This window comes from Bombus impatiens, unplaced genomic scaffold (assembly GCF_000188095.3).
Source record: "Bombus impatiens unplaced genomic scaffold, BIMP_2.2 scf_0011, whole genome shotgun sequence".
Taxonomy (NCBI): Eukaryota; Metazoa; Arthropoda; class Insecta; order Hymenoptera; family Apidae; genus Bombus; species Bombus impatiens.
This window is the reverse complement of record NT_176430.1, coordinates 609,616-625,783: the sequence shown is the minus strand read 5'-3', so window position 1 is coordinate 625,783 and position 16,168 is coordinate 609,616. Positions and strand designations below refer to the sequence as shown.

General features: G+C 27.5%; 5 protein-coding genes across 8 annotated transcripts; 2 read left to right on the top strand and 3 right to left on the bottom strand.

Annotated features, from left to right (window-relative positions):
- Nucleotides 1-89: 89 nt before the first annotated feature.
- Nucleotides 90-2,635, bottom strand: LOC100743723 (prenylcysteine oxidase). 4 transcript variants are annotated; one of them, XM_012393255.3, is made up of 8 exons: nucleotides 2,499-2,635; nucleotides 2,113-2,166; nucleotides 1,732-1,938; nucleotides 1,514-1,655; nucleotides 1,117-1,420; nucleotides 921-1,044; nucleotides 510-859; nucleotides 90-432 (listed from the first exon to the last, which is right to left on the bottom strand). In XM_012393255.3, exons 3-8 carry the CDS (start codon nucleotides 1,754-1,756, stop codon nucleotides 178-180), a joined length of 1,200 nt encoding a protein of 399 aa, XP_012248678.1. In that variant the 5' UTR covers nucleotides 1,757-1,938; nucleotides 2,113-2,166; nucleotides 2,499-2,635; the 3' UTR covers nucleotides 90-177. The 4 variants fall into 4 exon arrangements, with proteins under 4 accessions (XP_012248678.1, XP_012248625.1, XP_033180637.1 ...); XM_012393202.2 differs by having other exon boundaries at nucleotides 2,495-2,528; XM_033324746.1 differs by lacking the exon at nucleotides 2,113-2,166 and having other exon boundaries at nucleotides 2,499-2,618.
- On the top strand, nucleotides 2,607-4,159 carry LOC100743842 (ribosome biogenesis protein BRX1 homolog). Its single transcript, XM_003484454.4, has 4 exons — nucleotides 2,607-2,836; nucleotides 2,956-3,232; nucleotides 3,337-3,692; nucleotides 3,784-4,159. The coding sequence occupies exons 1-4, from the start codon at nucleotides 2,723-2,725 to the stop codon at nucleotides 4,075-4,077; spliced, it is 1,041 nt and encodes a 346-aa protein (XP_003484502.1). The 5' UTR covers nucleotides 2,607-2,722; the 3' UTR covers nucleotides 4,078-4,159.
- A 1,829-nt stretch (nucleotides 4,160-5,988) lies between these two features.
- Nucleotides 5,989-9,403, bottom strand: LOC100743607 (CTL-like protein 1). Its single transcript, XM_012393051.3, has 12 exons — nucleotides 9,290-9,403; nucleotides 9,004-9,149; nucleotides 8,537-8,919; nucleotides 8,373-8,462; nucleotides 8,143-8,282; nucleotides 7,878-8,064; nucleotides 7,670-7,801; nucleotides 7,451-7,595; nucleotides 7,226-7,366; nucleotides 6,989-7,148; nucleotides 6,679-6,900; nucleotides 5,989-6,602 (listed from the first exon to the last, which is right to left on the bottom strand). The coding sequence occupies exons 1-12, from the start codon at nucleotides 9,401-9,403 to the stop codon at nucleotides 6,450-6,452; spliced, it is 2,013 nt and encodes a 670-aa protein (XP_012248474.1). The 3' UTR covers nucleotides 5,989-6,449.
- Nucleotides 9,404-9,654: 251 nt separating this feature from the next.
- LOC100743484 (E3 ubiquitin-protein ligase Hakai) lies at nucleotides 9,655-12,165 on the top strand. Its single transcript, XM_012393377.3, has 5 exons — nucleotides 9,655-10,005; nucleotides 10,229-10,332; nucleotides 10,457-10,768; nucleotides 11,006-11,194; nucleotides 11,273-12,165. Exons 2-5 carry the CDS (start codon nucleotides 10,231-10,233, stop codon nucleotides 11,954-11,956), a joined length of 1,287 nt encoding a protein of 428 aa, XP_012248800.1. The 5' UTR covers nucleotides 9,655-10,005; nucleotides 10,229-10,230; the 3' UTR covers nucleotides 11,957-12,165.
- A 2,212-nt stretch (nucleotides 12,166-14,377) lies between these two features.
- Nucleotides 14,378-16,147, bottom strand: LOC100743365 (transmembrane protein 115). The gene is made up of 4 exons (XM_003484450.4): nucleotides 15,602-16,147; nucleotides 15,120-15,375; nucleotides 14,862-15,038; nucleotides 14,378-14,724 (listed from the first exon to the last, which is right to left on the bottom strand). The coding sequence occupies exons 1-4, from the start codon at nucleotides 16,050-16,052 to the stop codon at nucleotides 14,520-14,522; spliced, it is 1,089 nt and encodes a 362-aa protein (XP_003484498.1). The 5' UTR covers nucleotides 16,053-16,147; the 3' UTR covers nucleotides 14,378-14,519.
- Nucleotides 16,148-16,168: the final 21 nt, after the last annotated feature.

Below are 16,168 nucleotides of genomic sequence, written 5' to 3'. Positions count from 1 at the left end.
ATAAACATAACACAATTAAAATTATATACTGTGTGAAATTATAAGCTAAAAACTGTTCATGTTTGTAATAAAAAATAATATTACAGTAATTTAAATAATAGCTTTATTACAAAAATTATACACATTTTACAATTTTTAAATTAAAACTAATATTAACTGTTTTGTACTAATCTTATATTACAATTCAGTGCGTAATTTTTTTTTAAGTGAACTTGTCTGTATAATTTTTTCAATACAAAACTTTCTAAAAAAATCTCTATGTGCTAATAATGCAACATTTCTTCCACCTATTGCACTCATTTCCATTGCGCTAGCTATCCATTCAATAGCATTAACATGATAGAGTGCATTATGCAATTTAAATTTTGCTTCATGAATTTTTGTTGAATATTCAGGATATGCCTTCCAAGCAATCTGTTTTATTTCTTGAACCTTAAACATAATAAATTAATTTTATGTTGCATGTCATATATATCACAGTTTATATAAATATTATGAAGTAGTCTTACATTTGAAAACATTTCATTTATAATATTTGACTTTAAAGGTTTATTGCTAAATATTTTCCAAACATTACTATTCTTCATTGAACCTTCTACAGAATTTAACCTTCCCAAAGAACTAATTATCGTTCTGTTAGGATCACAGCTTAAAATATTATCTAATTCTGCCTCTAAGCCAAAATAGTGTGGTTTTAAATCTGCTTTCACAAATGTAGCTATAGTTTCATGGTACTTCGCAGGACTGAAAAAATCATTGTTTGGAAACCCTTCAAAAGTTATAGGAAATTCTTGATTATGGATAAGTGGAATTGCCAGTATTACAATATCATATGTTGCTTTCATTATATTTGTACTGTCTGAAATAGAAATCATTCCTTAATCATTATAAAGATATCATTTATTATTTTTACGTCATACCTTGATTATGATAATGCACTTCATATAAATTTTGAGTATCATTGTTTAGTATGTTAATAATTTTAATTACATGTGAAGGCACAACATTTACATGTTTATTTCTATATATTAAATGTTCAGGTACCTAAAATATTAGTACAATGATTAATTATGAAATGAAAATATCTTTTCTACAAAATTAACAAAAAAAAGCAACCTTTTTATTTCCCCCTTTTACAGACCACAAATTAAAACCTGCTCCAGCTAAAGACACAAAGCCAACAAAACTATGAACATTTGTGTCTTGCCCATAATTTACTACTAATGTTGTCTTCACAAGTTCATTAATTAATTTTTCTGAATAACCCAGATTCAAAATCTCACTTTTAATAGATTTCTCTAATAACTTTGGAAATTCAGGATTCATAGATAACAAAAGACTACTGATATTCGTGAAAACTTCTCCATTATCCTGTAGATGGTATATTTTTTCAAAGTTATTTATTATAGAAGTTACATATCTGTTTAAAATTAATAAAGTCAACTATTACTGTAATATCAAATATATGTGGTGAGATGTTTGATATACTTTTTTAAGAATACATATGGGATACCTGTTGAGACTAAATGGCTGAACACCATATCTGTAAATTAATTTAATAAATGATAATATCTCCCAGTTACTCTCTTCAAATATAATTTCATTGCCATTCCAAATACTTGTTTTTTTACCTTTAGATGGTCTGTGTTCTAAACCTAAATCAACAGACGTACATTTTAGATATTTATGAAACTATATCTGTAGAAATGTAAAAATAAGAAAACAAAGTACCGAGTAATTCAACAAAATCTCGCATATATTTATTTTGAGGATGTATGATTGAACCTCCAGCTTCGAATTCATTACCGTCAACTTTTATAGTGGCCAAACGCCCACCGATAATTTTTGCTTCGTATAAATCGATATTAAGATTATTATTAAATAGTTCTGTAAGAAAATGAGAACTTGCTGCACCACCAATACCACCTCCAATAATTGCTAAAAAAACAAAGTTTTCAATTATTGTTATATATCTTATTAAACGTGAAAATAATATGCTTCATTGCTTGAAATCAGTTGAAATATATTTGCTTTGTCTCAACTTTCTTATGTTTTAAACGTAAAAATATTACATAAAATTATTTTATATCATTAGTATATTCTTTCACTCACCTATATTTGGCTTACACTTTTCATAACAAATTCCTCTTTTAAAAATCAGTATACCTAACAAAATTATACGCCAATTCATGATCATGATTATTATGTTCATGTCGTACTGCTTTCATAGAAATTTAATTGTCTACATATGTATGTATATTAACAATTAACGTTATGTTACATTATTTTTTATTAATAACTAGTATATTTTCTAATTCAATATTTATATAGTCTATAAAATTATAGAGCTTATACTATATACTACATATAAATATGATTTATTATATCCTACGATGTGATTGATATCTAATAAAACATAATATAAATTACAAAATTAATTAAATTATTTTACATAAATCCAGGAATTGTATTTTAAATACAATAAATTATGTACCTACGTTAAATACATACATATAGTGGCATTTGAGTTTCACTAGTCAGCAGCCAATAGTTGCAGCGGCAATAATCAAATTTTGTTTATGTTGAACAGAATATCCATATGTAGTCTGTGTAGTTTTACTGCCTCCATGATAGGGGAAGGACATGTAATAGATTCCTGTACAGTTAACCTTACTCTTGGAAACATTTTTATATTTATTTACGTGAGTCCTTCGAATTAATAATGGCGAAAAAGGAATTAAAACGTAAACGAATCGATAATCTTAATAATAAAAATATACCACAACCCGAAGTTTTACCAGCAAAAAGAATATCCGATGAACCACCACCAAAAAAGGTTTAAAAATATCTTTTTTCTGTTTTATTTTGAACTTCTAGCAAGTAGAGATATAAATATATATAAAACATATTTCAATTGGTAATAAATTTGTTATACATTTTCATTTTATGTTATAGATAAAATGGATTAATAAGCAAAGAGTGTTAGTATTTGCTACTAGGGGAATCAGCTATAGACATCGTCATCTCATGGATGATTTAAAAACTCTTATGCCTCACCATCGCTCTGAATCTAAAATAGAACGTACTAAAAATTTACAAGTGATTAATGAAATATCGGAAATGAAAAATTGCAATAAATCAATATTATTTGAAGGCAGAAGAAAAAGGGATTTATATTTATGGTTTTCTAACATTTCGGTAGGACCATGTGCAAAATTTCTTGTTGAAAATAGTACGTATTATAATACTTAATTATAGAATGTTAAATTCTATAAACTATATCATATTATAAATAATCTTAATGTCACAAATAGATTAATGACTTCTATGTTGTAGTTTATACTATGGCAGAATTAAAAATGACTGGAAATTGTTTAAGAGGTTCTAGACCATTGTTATCATTTGATGAGAATTTTAGCACAAAACCACATTATGGTTTGTTGAAAGAATTGTTTGTTCAAATCTTTGGTGTTCCCAATCATCATCCTAAGAGTCAACCATTTTTTGACCATATATATACATTCACTATATTAGACAATAGAATATGGTTTCGAAATTTCCAAATTTTAACAGAAGATGGAGGTTTAGCTGAAATAGGTCCAAGATTTGTATTAAATCCAATAAAAATATTTGCTAATAGCTTTAGTGGAGAAGTACTTTGGGATAATCCTTCTTATATATCCCCTGCTAAGGTATAAACCAATCAAATTTTTATGATAAATTTAACGTGTAACAAAATTAAAAATACTAAATTTAATAATTATAACATTTTAAATATTACAGTTTCGACAGTCTTTGAAGAAGAATATTGCTGGTAAATACATAAATAAGGTAGAACAGAAAGTGGCACAAGAGAGTAGTAAACCAAAGGAATCATATTCATTGAATCCCATGGATGAAATATTTAAAGGTGATCCATTAAAGAAAGCAATAGAATTACAACAGAAAGAAACAAAAGAAGTACAGGCTAATGAAAGTGGAAAGAAAAAAAAAATTAAGACGCGATTAGGGAAAAAGATAAAAAAGACTAATTCTAAAAAGAAAAAAGGAAAAGAAAAAAAGGAATTAATGCTGTAATATTGCACTCAAAAGTTTCTATTCTATTCTAATAATATTATGTTAATAAACATTTTTTAACTATTTCATAAACAATATATTTTTATTTTTCATACAGTGTAATATACATACTTTATAAAGGCAAGCCTAGAAGAATTAGCAATCTAAAATATATAAAATACACGTATATGAACTTTATACATATCTTGTTTAAATTTTATATAATTTATATAGTACACATACATTTTCATAGAACTACATAGCAACGTGATTTATTTAAAACTGATTTATATAAAATGCATAATGTTAAACACGATTGAATAAACAAGTATAATTATTTTGTATAATTACACATCATTGAAGAAAAAAATTACATTATTGCACTTAATATAATTCATAAACAAAGATATAGACAGAAAACAAATATTTGATTCCATTAATAATAAGATAATATTCTATGTTATAATGTATATATATATGTCGGAGAAGAGTCAGGAACAGGGTTGTGGGCGTTTGATAGACCTCCCTTGGAGTTGGCCAGCGTTGTGTTATAACGAAGATACGGGCTGATACTACGAGTATGAACACTACCGATTCGACGATCAACAGCGGTGATTAGGCACTCGCAACACTAGTGATAATGGTCTTAGGTTCGATAACGAATCCACGGTCAACGGGAGGGTAGGTATACTTGCTCTAATTCAAATGTGTACTACTCCCTTCGCCGATTTACTTTAGTAAACTTTAGTAGTAAACTTTAATTACGATTTTACGGATTTTCCCGGAGTTCCAGGGGAAGGTCCGGTGTCCTTCCATCTCCGACATATATATATATATATATATATGTATAATATATTATAATGTATTATATAGCCTTGAAATAAAAGTAAATTTATTATCGTAGTATATGTCATTTGATAATATTACATAAAGTTATTCATAGATTCTTATCGCATTATAAATTGCGCTGGCACATATTTGTACTTGATTTAGTTACATTAAAGCACACTTTATAGGATATTATAGGAGGATACTTTATACATTGCATATTAATGCAGATGCTTGAATGTTTTCATGTATAAACTCTAAGCTCAAATTTAAATTGACTTAAGATGTTAATTAAGAATTATTTAAACAATAATAATCATTCAGGTATGAAAATTCAGGTATAGATTCAAAATTTAAAAATAGCGAGATGGTTATTGTAGTTATACATTATACTTTTCTTTTTTCACTTAATATTTAAAAAACATCTAAAATAAAACATAAAAAAATATTTTATTATTTGCATATACCACATGATAATAATGTATTTCAGAACTAGAAGATAAGATATTAAAGACCTTAGAACCAACACAAATGCAGTACGGAATCATATAGTATAGAAATTGAGGTTGCAATAACATTGGGGTAGTTTAATTTAGATTTTACAAATCCAAAATAATTCAGTCTCGACGTCACGATTCCGTAGTATACATACTTAATTCTTTCTATTTTAGTGAATAATAGCACTTGTAGATCTTTCATATCATTTTTCACATCTTCAGTTGTGTCATTCATTATTTTCATTATATAGAAAATTATATATTTATGTTACATTTATAAATACTGATAACAATTCTAAAAGGAAAAGAAAACACGTATTCTCTCCAAGATCGTGAAAACCAATTTTTTTTTGTTGATGTTTTTATGAGAATATACGTATCTAAGAACTTTAAAAAATGCATGATTAAAATCTGTATTCTCCACATATATTAAGTACTATAAAAATAACAAACAATACTTTTACTAATAAATTTTACAAAATCGTACATAAAATATAAACAGCCGTTGATCTTTTTTTAATTTAATATTTTTATAAAACAGATTTTAGAAGTATATCATAATAATTCAATGTTTTAAAAAATATATAACATTGTTTTTTATAATCAAAATACATATTTCTCACGATTTTTGTGTAATAGCCTTTAGAAATACTAATTAATAATATTATTTTTATGCATTTTTTAAGGATATGCTAAACTGATTAAAAACTGATTAGAAATCCTGAGTTACAAATCAAAGATATTTTGTACATATATGGCAGTAGTTTTAGATGTATAAAAAGATTTATTAATTGATAAGTTTAAGCTGTTATCTAAATATAGCTTATAACTTCAATGTAAGGTACATATTCGTAATCATATGTACATACATATATATATTATATAATTGCTATTACACTATTATTATATAATATTATATAATGTATGTATAATATTATATAATGTATGTATAATAATATATATGTATGTATATGATGATCTTAATTTTATAGACGATATAATGTTGCATAAAAGCATCTATAAAAGTGAAGGAATATTGGGAAGGAAGTTTGTGCTTTAGCATAATACTTATGTGTTCATTGGTACTAATTCATGTGATTGTTGTCCATTTGAACTAGTATTAGATCCAATTTGAGCTAATGCTGACTGACGCCACTTTCCATTCTCTCCATTTAAATTCTTGTCCTCACAGATACAAAGAAACAGTGTATCTATTACAGTCTGTAATAAAACATGAAATGATAAATATGTATAAGATTCATGTAATCTATTCATATAAACAATCTTTATAATATACCTCATAAAGAGAAATAATACAATGAGCAATAAAAAATGCAAAAACACAGATAACGAAAATTGGTACTGCATAAAAATGTAATCTGGGATCTTGTTTCATAAATAGCAATCCAACACTCCCCGTTGCAGCAGTGACAAAACATTTACCCAAAAATAGAATAAAATCTCCTATTCCATTAATTACCGCAAGTTGTAAAGCATTGCTAACAAGAGCTGTAAATGCCTACAAAAGTAGAAGAATGTAAATTATTGTATTTTCTATAGCATTACTTTTATAAACTTCTAACAGATGAAAATAAATTATAACATACGATTTTAGCTGCATTGCAAAAGTGTGTTCCTTCAATGGCAACTACAGTATATGCGTTATGATTCATATATCGAATAAATTTTTCTAAGCAATAAAAACAGCATATGCAGCATTTTAAACCACACTGTGCACATGGAGATGTTTCTTTGCTTTTCTCGAATCTGTGGAATATTTATATTATAAATTTTTATATTTCATACATCTTATAGACTCATCTATGTTTATTAGTAAAACATACTTAGCATAAAGATATGTCAAGATCAAGCGAGGTAACTTAAAAAGTGTTATTAAAAATGAACCACAAGCTACAGAACCTAAGTGATAACTAACTAAATTTCCCATAGCAGAGCATACTGGGGATGTACTAGCGTCTTTGCCTCTGAAATAATAAATATATATATCATATAAATATGTATATTCTACTTTATTTATATGCACAAGACGATTGTTCTTATAATATTACCTGAAATACCAGTGAGCTACAGCTCCTGATATCACCATATCTTGGCAAGAAATAATGAATTCAGACGTCCATATTAATCCTATGATATACACCCACCACATATATTTTACCCAAGTTGGGTCTACATATTCCACAAGTGTGAAAGCTAAAACACTTCAATGGTAATAACAAGTGCTAAATTAAAAAAGGGACATATTAGATATGTTAGTATAGACTTACTTTTAAATGAGTCAAGAGAAAAGTCAAATTTCCTTTCTTCAACATATGCACTTTTTTCTCTAATTAGACTAAAATTTAGAGGATCAAATATATGATTTTTATACATCTGTACAGATTTTGTTCCAGGATAATCTATAATTTTTGCATTGTTATATAAATATTACTTCTATTTTGAGATTATGCAACACAGACAAATTAAAATACTTACTGGCTGTTGCAAGGCAAAGAATTACAGTTACCCAAAATGCAAAAAATAATATCAGAGCAGTAAATGTTAATAAGGGTTGAAAAAATAAACCTGGTAATTCTGCCAAACATTTAGCACTTTCTTTGAATAATGCTGTCATAAATCCAATACGTTTACTTAATATGCTTAAAAGTAATAATAAAATGACCTAAAATATATGAAAATTTATAAGAGAAACAAATGTTCTAATCAATCAAAAAAGTAATAGTTAATGATAATTACTTACAGTTATTATTGTTGCAATAACAGAAAAGGCTAGAAACGCTCTTTCATTTCTAACAGATTCTTCTAAAAGCTGATTTGGATTAGTTTTATCCAAAGTTCTTTTAATTTCTATATATGTCCACCATAATAATACACTTCCAGCTATACAATCAAATATATGAATTATATTCTATTGAATAACAGTTTAAATAATCATATTTTTTAACACCTTTTTGTATTTCAATAATTTACCTATAGTAGTTACACTGACAAGAATCATCACAATCCATGTTACAATACTTGCTAATAAATGAAATATGGCAATCATAAAGAGAGATAAAACTGAAATGAAACATTTCATTTAATTATTTTTATAGAACATATAGAATTAACAATGAATATAATAAATTTCATACCAAAAGCTAAGAAGGATAAAGACAAAATCTCTCTCCATGTTTTATACAAATCTCCTAAAATTTGTTCAATAATATCCCAAGAATTAATAAGGCCATATAAATTTGCAATTATAATTTCTCCCAGATCTTTAGGAATACAACGATTAAGAACTGGTATACTATTATACACTGGTAACCCAGGACAAGAACCAGTTTTATTTTTTCTATTTCCATTACTACAAGCACTTAGATCATTTCCTGGCTTGTCATGACAAAGTTGAGATCCTGTTTCTTCATAAAATTTACATATATCATTCATTGTTGTCATATTTCGATCTGGACACTTCTTTACACAAATTTTTAAGGATTGTGTAACATTAGATATATCCAAAAAGAATAGGAATCTAAAATAATCAATTTCGTGAGACTTTATATTCTTTTACCTATATTTTATTTGTAAAAATGATAATTTTTATATTAATACTAACGGTTTATCGCTAGTATCTTGTCCAGATAATTCCATACTACCAAATTTTGGGTTATTTTTCATACCACAAGTGTTTCCAAAGCTATCATATCCATTAATAAGTCGTAAAGGGTTACCATAAACAAGAGCAAAAGCTGCTATTAAGATCTGTAATATAATATCACCATTAACAAATAGTACATTTGTATACAAAAATTATACATATCGTTATGTAAAAGATGTTTAATAACATTTTTAACTCCATATACTTTTTAAGATAAAATTTAATGATAAATTCATTTACATACCATAAGAAACCAAAATACTATAAAGCAACAAAGCCAGAAAATATCTGTGCATCCTCGCACACGTGTCGGCTCAGGCCGTTGTTCATCATCCTCATCTCCTGAACAGCAAGACATCTTTTATAAAACTTATTGTTACAAATTACAAAATAAGGTACTTAAATACTATGTTAAAAACACTTGAGTTGTCTTCGATTTCAGAACTACTCCCTCCATTGGATTATCTTGAAGTTGTCTTTAGTTATGAACACATTATAATGTAAAGTAACAATTTTATTTAATCATATTTTTTACATAATTTTACATTATTTAGAATAATTTCAAACAAGAGTAAAATTATTAAATTAATCAAATTTATATTGACTAACATTGGCCAAAATGCAATGATAAACATAAAGATGCAGGGTACTTTGTTTCAATATACGACTTTGCATTTTGTGTGAAGTAGACTGTCGTCTCCAAGGTAACAACAAAATACTACGTCACATGGATTACTACAATGGAGATTGTAGCAACAGCTTATTTCTTCATTCATACATATATGTGGTTTAACTAGATTCAGTGCGAGACGTTACATAGTCCAATAATAAAAAAATTCATCTTTTTAATTGTTAGGTGTAAACATTTTCTTCTCAGCAAATTAAAGCATTTATCAATAAATATGATAATTGATATTATAATCTATTACCTAGAATTAGAAATATAACCTACATAATTAGGTAAGTACCGCCTTACCGACATACAATTTTGAAATTAAAATATACCTTACAATAAAATATATAAAACGTCGAATCAATCAAATTAAACCATACTTTTATTACTGATTATTTGTTTGTTTAATTTTTGAGATAATAACTAATGTACTATTTCTTTGATCTTATGTTTCCAAAAATTAATGATTGTATAGTAGATGATTAGGTTTCTAAATTTTTATAATTATAGTGATGGAGGAAGATAGTGGTAAAAGAATGAGAGGCAGAACTCGTGGTAGAGCACGTGGTAGAACACGAGGGAGGGCTAGAGGAAGGTCTAAAAAACAAGTAAAGGTAAATCTGAATGTTCTTTTAGTTTTAAATTTTTGATTAATTTATTTCTTTAATTTATCTCTTTATTTTTTTAATGTCTATCCTAGCTGACGTTATTATTTCATTGTATATATATTTCAAATAGGTCATTGAAAGTGATGAAGAAGATACTCCTCAACAAGTAGAAGAAGCTCCAACAGAAGTTGTTGGAACAGAATTAGAAGAACATGAAGCTCCACCAACACAGCAGCTTCCTTTGGAGCAACAGTTTGACTTGGAAGCTGATATATCACAATTGGAAGCTCCAACTTTTACAACTATCAATAGAGGACCGCCTGAACCAATGCTACGTTTAAGATGGGATCACAGAGTAAATCTCATTGGAGAAAAAGTGTTAAATCCTATGATACATTGTTGTGATAAGTGTTTGAAACCAATTCTTATTTATGGACGCATGGTGAGAGTTTCTTTTATGAGGAAAAGATATTATAGCAAATATATATTTATATACATATAAATCAAACCTAATAAATTTTTAATAGTTAATATCTAAGTCATAAAAGCTTAAAAAATAAACATAGTATATCTTTAGAATAGACTAAATTATTATAAAATCAACTGACTTAAGTGTTATAGTTATATTTCTTAATTCATTTCTTATTCATAAATTTTTATGCTTATATTTTTGTTTCAGATACCTTGCAAACATGTATTTTGCTTATCTTGTGCCAAAAGGGAAGATAAAGTTTGTCCTCGTTGTATGGAAAAGGTTTCTAGAGTGGAACAAACTGGTTTGGGTACTGTGTTTATGTGTACACATGGAGGAACTAGATATGGAAATGCAGGTTGTAGAAGAACATACCTTAGTCAAAGAGATTTACAGGTAATTTCTCTTTATTTTTCAATTTTCCAATTTTTATTAATTTATTTTGATCATATAGATGTATCAATTTGTACATAGGCTCATATAAATCATCGACATATATCAGCTCCACCACAGCAAGTTCAAGGAATGCAAGTTGATCCTCCTCAATATGTGCATTCTAAATCAGAGATAGAATCTCAATTAACAAAAGTTTCGTCGGTTGCTATGCAGAATACCCGCATAAAATCAGTGCAATCACATATGGTTCAACCCATAATGGGAAACGATCCTAGAGTGAATTCAATGGTCAATCAAACTCCAGTGGAGCATAGACAACAACATAGACCACAGGCATTAATATCAATGCAGAATTATTCTCAAAATCCTGCACCTCCACTGCCAAATAATGCTCCATTAAGAACAAATCTTATAACTGTACCTATTCAAGATACAGCTATGACAACACATGACATACACACGCAACAAAGTCATCATTATTATCCTCCTCCACCTCCACAAGTTAATTATGGAGGATATAATGTGCCACCACCTGTTTCTCAAACACAATATTATCCGCAACCACAGCATCCTGCTCAAGTATCTTATGTGCCACCACCACCACAACAACAACAGCAATATGTATCTTCTACACCAAATTCAATAAGGCCATCTCCAACAGGATATATACAAGATCCATCATATGGTCCACCACCTCCACAACAACAAGCTCCGCCACCACAAACACAATGGTCACAGCATCAACAACAATTTTATAGGTAAAAAAAGTATATGTCTTTGTTGTAAAGACTTGTATGATATAAATTGTGATAAAATTATTATGACAGTTAAAAGTAGTTCAAAATATTGAAAATGTGCTGCCACCATTAGAAAATATTCGGAATATTTTATACTTTTCAAGAACTATAATTGCAACATTCAATGACAAAGATTATATATTATAATAGTAATAAAGTTCTTTTCATCCTATAGATATATTTATTTATTTCCCGCTTTTAAACTTATAGTTTGAGAAAGAGGATTTGTAACAAAGAATGAGATACTTTTTTTATGTAATATGAAAACATTTTATACTTATTATTTATATACAATTAACAAATTAGGAGTAATGTGAATTAAATAATAAGATATTAATATTTCAAATAAGTATTTCTATTATGTATTGAATATCTAGTGTTAATTGTTATAATTTTATCCTACAAGCAGTATAGGAAAATAGGAAATATGTATTTTTTTAGTAAAATTTAATATTGTACAGACTGTAACGATTTTAACATATGTACAAAACTCATTATATATAACATGTACATATATATAATGTGTAATTATTATATTAGACTCTTATAATGTATTTAATGAAATTAACAAATATTCATTTGTTCATACACTCCATTCTGGCCTTTCGCTTTTTAATTCTAGTAATATTTATAATAAATATTAATTGACTAAAAATCTTATAATAAAAGTACTTAAAAATTTTTTTATCAGTAATCTTTAAGTGGAAGGCCAAAATATGAATGACATACATTCTTAAGGGATAGTTTTGAACCATACATGAAAATAGTTTTTAATCTTACTCCGTCACACATGTATTAATGTATCTATCTATGTATAATTACTGCATCATTATAGTGTCTTGATCCCTTCACGTTTTACATCACTCCTGGTATTTACAACCTATTGATATATCAAATATTATCCACATTGCTATACATTTATACGAACTACTTTCCATTCACCTTTTCATACATATATATAATTTTAAACAATTACTTTTAAACTATAATAATCAATATTTAACAATTGTTTAAAAATATCAATAGATGGCGAAAAAAATTGCAACATGTGTTTGTGGCACAATAGTTGATTGTTGCATTGTTTTAAGTAAAGAAAGAATGTTACGTGTGAAAATATAAATCAGATATAAAATGAAAATAATGTTTGTGTTACAATGTAATTAAATGAATATATTTTAAATACCTGTACCTAATAAGCAGTAAGAATTATGTTAACTATATTTGAGCTATATAGGACAAGATTAGTAGAATAAATTAATAAAATACACAATGAACATAAATAATATAAATTTATGTGTATACAAGCAATACATGTGTATTAATCAAAATATACATGTATTTTATAATTTAGATAAAATCTTTAATATACTTATATTAGGTATTTAGGTACAGATATAAATATAATTATTGCTTGAAGTAATATGAAAATAATTTATTGAAGTTAAATTTGTTCTCTGTGTCCTAAAATAATTGCCTTAAAATCTACAGAAATAATGCATTTGATACTCATCTCTTCATTTTTCATGATGTAAAAAGTTAGCATTTTGTCCTACAATTTTTGTTAAAGTATGACTTTAGAATAAGCTGAAAATGTTTGTGTTTTATAATCGTCATCTCATTTCAACATCTATATGTATTGTACATTAACATTTTACACTATACAGAATATTTAATTGTAATCCTGATTGTATAAAATATTTCCTAAAACATGTTGATAAAGTAATAACCTTTTCCAAATTTAAATCTGTCTCTAGTAAAATTATTTTATATTACACTGGAAACCAGTCTATTTTCATTCATTGTTATTAGTAATGTATCTTTACCTTCCAGCTATTACTGAATAATATTAACGACGGAACATTGCTGCACTTATACAGTATTTCAGGACCTTCAACATATTTGTTAAAAAAATTTTAATTATTTATCTTTTACCGACAATACTCAGTTACATAAATAGAGTTTATAGTTTCTTAGTAACAAAGAACGCGATTTTCTTGGAAAATATCATCACAAACTAGAAAGATCGGCTTTCCTATATTTCTTGTTAAGAATCTTCTAAAGACTATATAATGTACAATCTGCAATATGGCATTATGGTTAATATATATAAATTTATTTACCGTATAAAATGCCATTTTGTATGTGGTAATATCAAAGAACAAGTCAACTCGGCGTTTATATGTTTAAAAACAGATTTAAGGTTGGATACACAAATTAATTAAAAGTTATAAACACCAAGGCACGGCTTGAATATTACATATTGTTCTTTGAATTTACCAATAGACATTAAGAAATAAATGCTTTTTCGATGTGGCTGTATAATTACAAATTAGAAAGATCTGAAAGTACTTTCTTTGCTGTTCTTTTCTTTTTTATAATCGCGCTTTGCTTACATATGTATATTACTAAAAATTACTATCTCACGAAACATTGCCATATTATCAATATTGTTGCATATTATTAATATTTTCTTTAGAAGTTTCTTAAAATACTTATGCATGTATTTGAAATCAGTCTATTTGATGTGATCACGTATTAGTAGAAGTATGATTATGTATGTTAACACTAACTTGAGGAATGAGAGGAGATGCAAGTGGCTTGGGTGTAGCAGTATCAGGAATTGGGATTGAAACTGCAGGAGGTACTGGAGAATGTTTTTTAGCTCTTTCTTGTTGCCATGGTTTTGCATGATCCTTGCTCAATCTTTCACTCAAGGCTTTTAATGCTATTTGCCTGAAAATTATTATCAATTATAAACCTACAAATATTATTGTTTCAAAATTAACTTTAAGATTGTTACTGAACTAACTGCTCTTCTTTTTTACTTTATTATATGCATATTTTTTAATAAACGCAAAAGAATGTCAAACCTTCTTCTTTCACTATCATGTGGATCGATACCAGGAAGATTTATAATGAGACCAGGTGGGGCATTGGACATGTCAAATCTTCTAACTACTTTTCTACAAATTCCAACTCGTACAAAAAAGCCATGTACCGTGTTACTCACAACTGCTATTGGTGGTTGTAAGACATTTGGAAAGAAACTATAATCAAATTCATATGCATAAGATTAAGAATATTCTATCTAATTTCATGTTTTTCAATAACATTAAAATAAAATTTACCTTGCAAATGTGAAATTATCTGCCATATCACCACGTGTGCCATTGTTATGTTTTTGATAGAATCTAAGATATATCCATGATATTAATAAACCACTAAGAAACATAGTTGGATGAGTGCCTTCTAATAATCCAAAAAGCCATAATATCACTCCCATAACCCATACCATTAATGGTATATTCCTATTCGTAATCTTTCCAATTGGTGTTTTAACTAAAATATGATCTGGCATTATTTGTTTTACAGCTACTGCAACACCTATAAACAAAGATAAATAACATTAATTATGTCTCAAGTTAATGCAAGTAATTTTCTTTAATTAATTTCTATATATTTCATGTATTTAATATTATCTAAAACTATAATACTATACTGAAAAAATATAACAAAATATATTATAATCTATACATATATATGTGTATATATACACATATTACATGACATGTGTTCGATGACAACAAAAGGCTATTCATAAAGAATATACCTGCGATATATCCAGTTAGTCCATGAATGTGTATATCAAATAGCAGATCTGGATCGTTGGTGCACATATAAAGGAATAAATAAAATAAAGCAGATAATACAGCGACGCCAAAATTAACGATAGCAAAGAAAGTCATCATTTCCATCGCGCCCCATAGTGGTTCGATCAATTTGCCACAAAGACCTACTGTCACAATATCCACGCATACTTCCCAGAAATGTATCTCAAGGAAACAGAAGGTGAATGCAGTCCAAATCCAAAAAACTGGAGGCAGTAGGTAACCTGGTGTTACGCTCAATACACGTACCGTTTCCGTGGAGAAAGAAAGGCAATAGGAAAACAGAACGACTATGCATATGAATTTAACACTAGTACTGGTGTTTCCTAAAAGGGCAGCAAATTGTTGCCTCAGATAGGGGATATTTCTACCCAGGCCCTTTATTGCTGCCATTTCTATTAGGCAGCTCTCTTAACCTCTTTGAATCACGGAGCCACTTGCACTATGACCTGACGTTTGTTGCATGTGGATTAAACACATTGACTTCCTCCTTCACACGTTTACCAATG

Bases quoted from the DNA above. Each gene is read 5' to 3' on its own strand.
- LOC100743607 (XM_012393051.3), bottom strand. From the start codon at position 9,403: ATGTCTTGCTGTTCAGGAGATGAGGATGATGAACAACGGCCTGAGCCG. The intron at 8,920-9,003 runs GTTAGTATTAAT...TGATTATTTTAG, and splicing joins CAAGATACTAGCGATAAACC to ATTCCTATTCTTTTTGGATA. The intron at 7,802-7,877 runs GTAAGTATTTTA...CAAAAATTATAG, and splicing joins TCTTTGCCTTGCAACAGCCA to ATTATCCTGGAACAAAATCT.
- LOC100743842 (XM_003484454.4), top strand. From the start codon at position 2,723: ATGGCGAAAAAGGAATTAAAACGTAAACGAATCGATAATCTTAATAAT. The intron at 2,837-2,955 runs GTTTAAAAATAT...TTTATGTTATAG, and splicing joins ATGAACCACCACCAAAAAAG to ATAAAATGGATTAATAAGCA. The intron at 3,233-3,336 runs GTACGTATTATA...TCTATGTTGTAG, and splicing joins AAAATTTCTTGTTGAAAATA to TTTATACTATGGCAGAATTA.
- LOC100743484 (XM_012393377.3), top strand. From the start codon at position 10,231: ATGGAGGAAGATAGTGGTAAAAGAATGAGAGGCAGAACTCGTGGTAGA. The intron at 10,769-11,005 runs GTGAGAGTTTCT...TTTTTGTTTCAG, and splicing joins TTCTTATTTATGGACGCATG to ATACCTTGCAAACATGTATT. The intron at 11,195-11,272 runs GTAATTTCTCTT...ATTTGTACATAG, and splicing joins TTAGTCAAAGAGATTTACAG to GCTCATATAAATCATCGACA.
- LOC100743365 (XM_003484450.4), bottom strand. From the start codon at position 16,052: ATGGCAGCAATAAAGGGCCTGGGTAGAAATATCCCCTATCTGAGGCAA. The intron at 15,376-15,601 runs GTATATTCTTTA...CTTTGTTTATAG, and splicing joins ACTAACTGGATATATCGCAG to GTGTTGCAGTAGCTGTAAAA. The intron at 15,039-15,119 runs GTAAATTTTATT...ATTTGATTATAG, and splicing joins GATAATTTCACATTTGCAAG to TTTCTTTCCAAATGTCTTAC.
- LOC100743723 (XM_003484453.4), bottom strand. From the start codon at position 2,212: ATGAACATAATAATCATGATCATGAATTGGCGTATAATTTTGTTAGGT. The intron at 1,939-2,112 runs GTGAGTGAAAGA...TTGTTTTTTTAG, and splicing joins AAAGTGTAAGCCAAATATAG to CAATTATTGGAGGTGGTATT. The intron at 433-509 runs GTAAGACTACTT...ATTATGTTTAAG, and splicing joins TAAATGAAATGTTTTCAAAT to GTTCAAGAAATAAAACAGAT.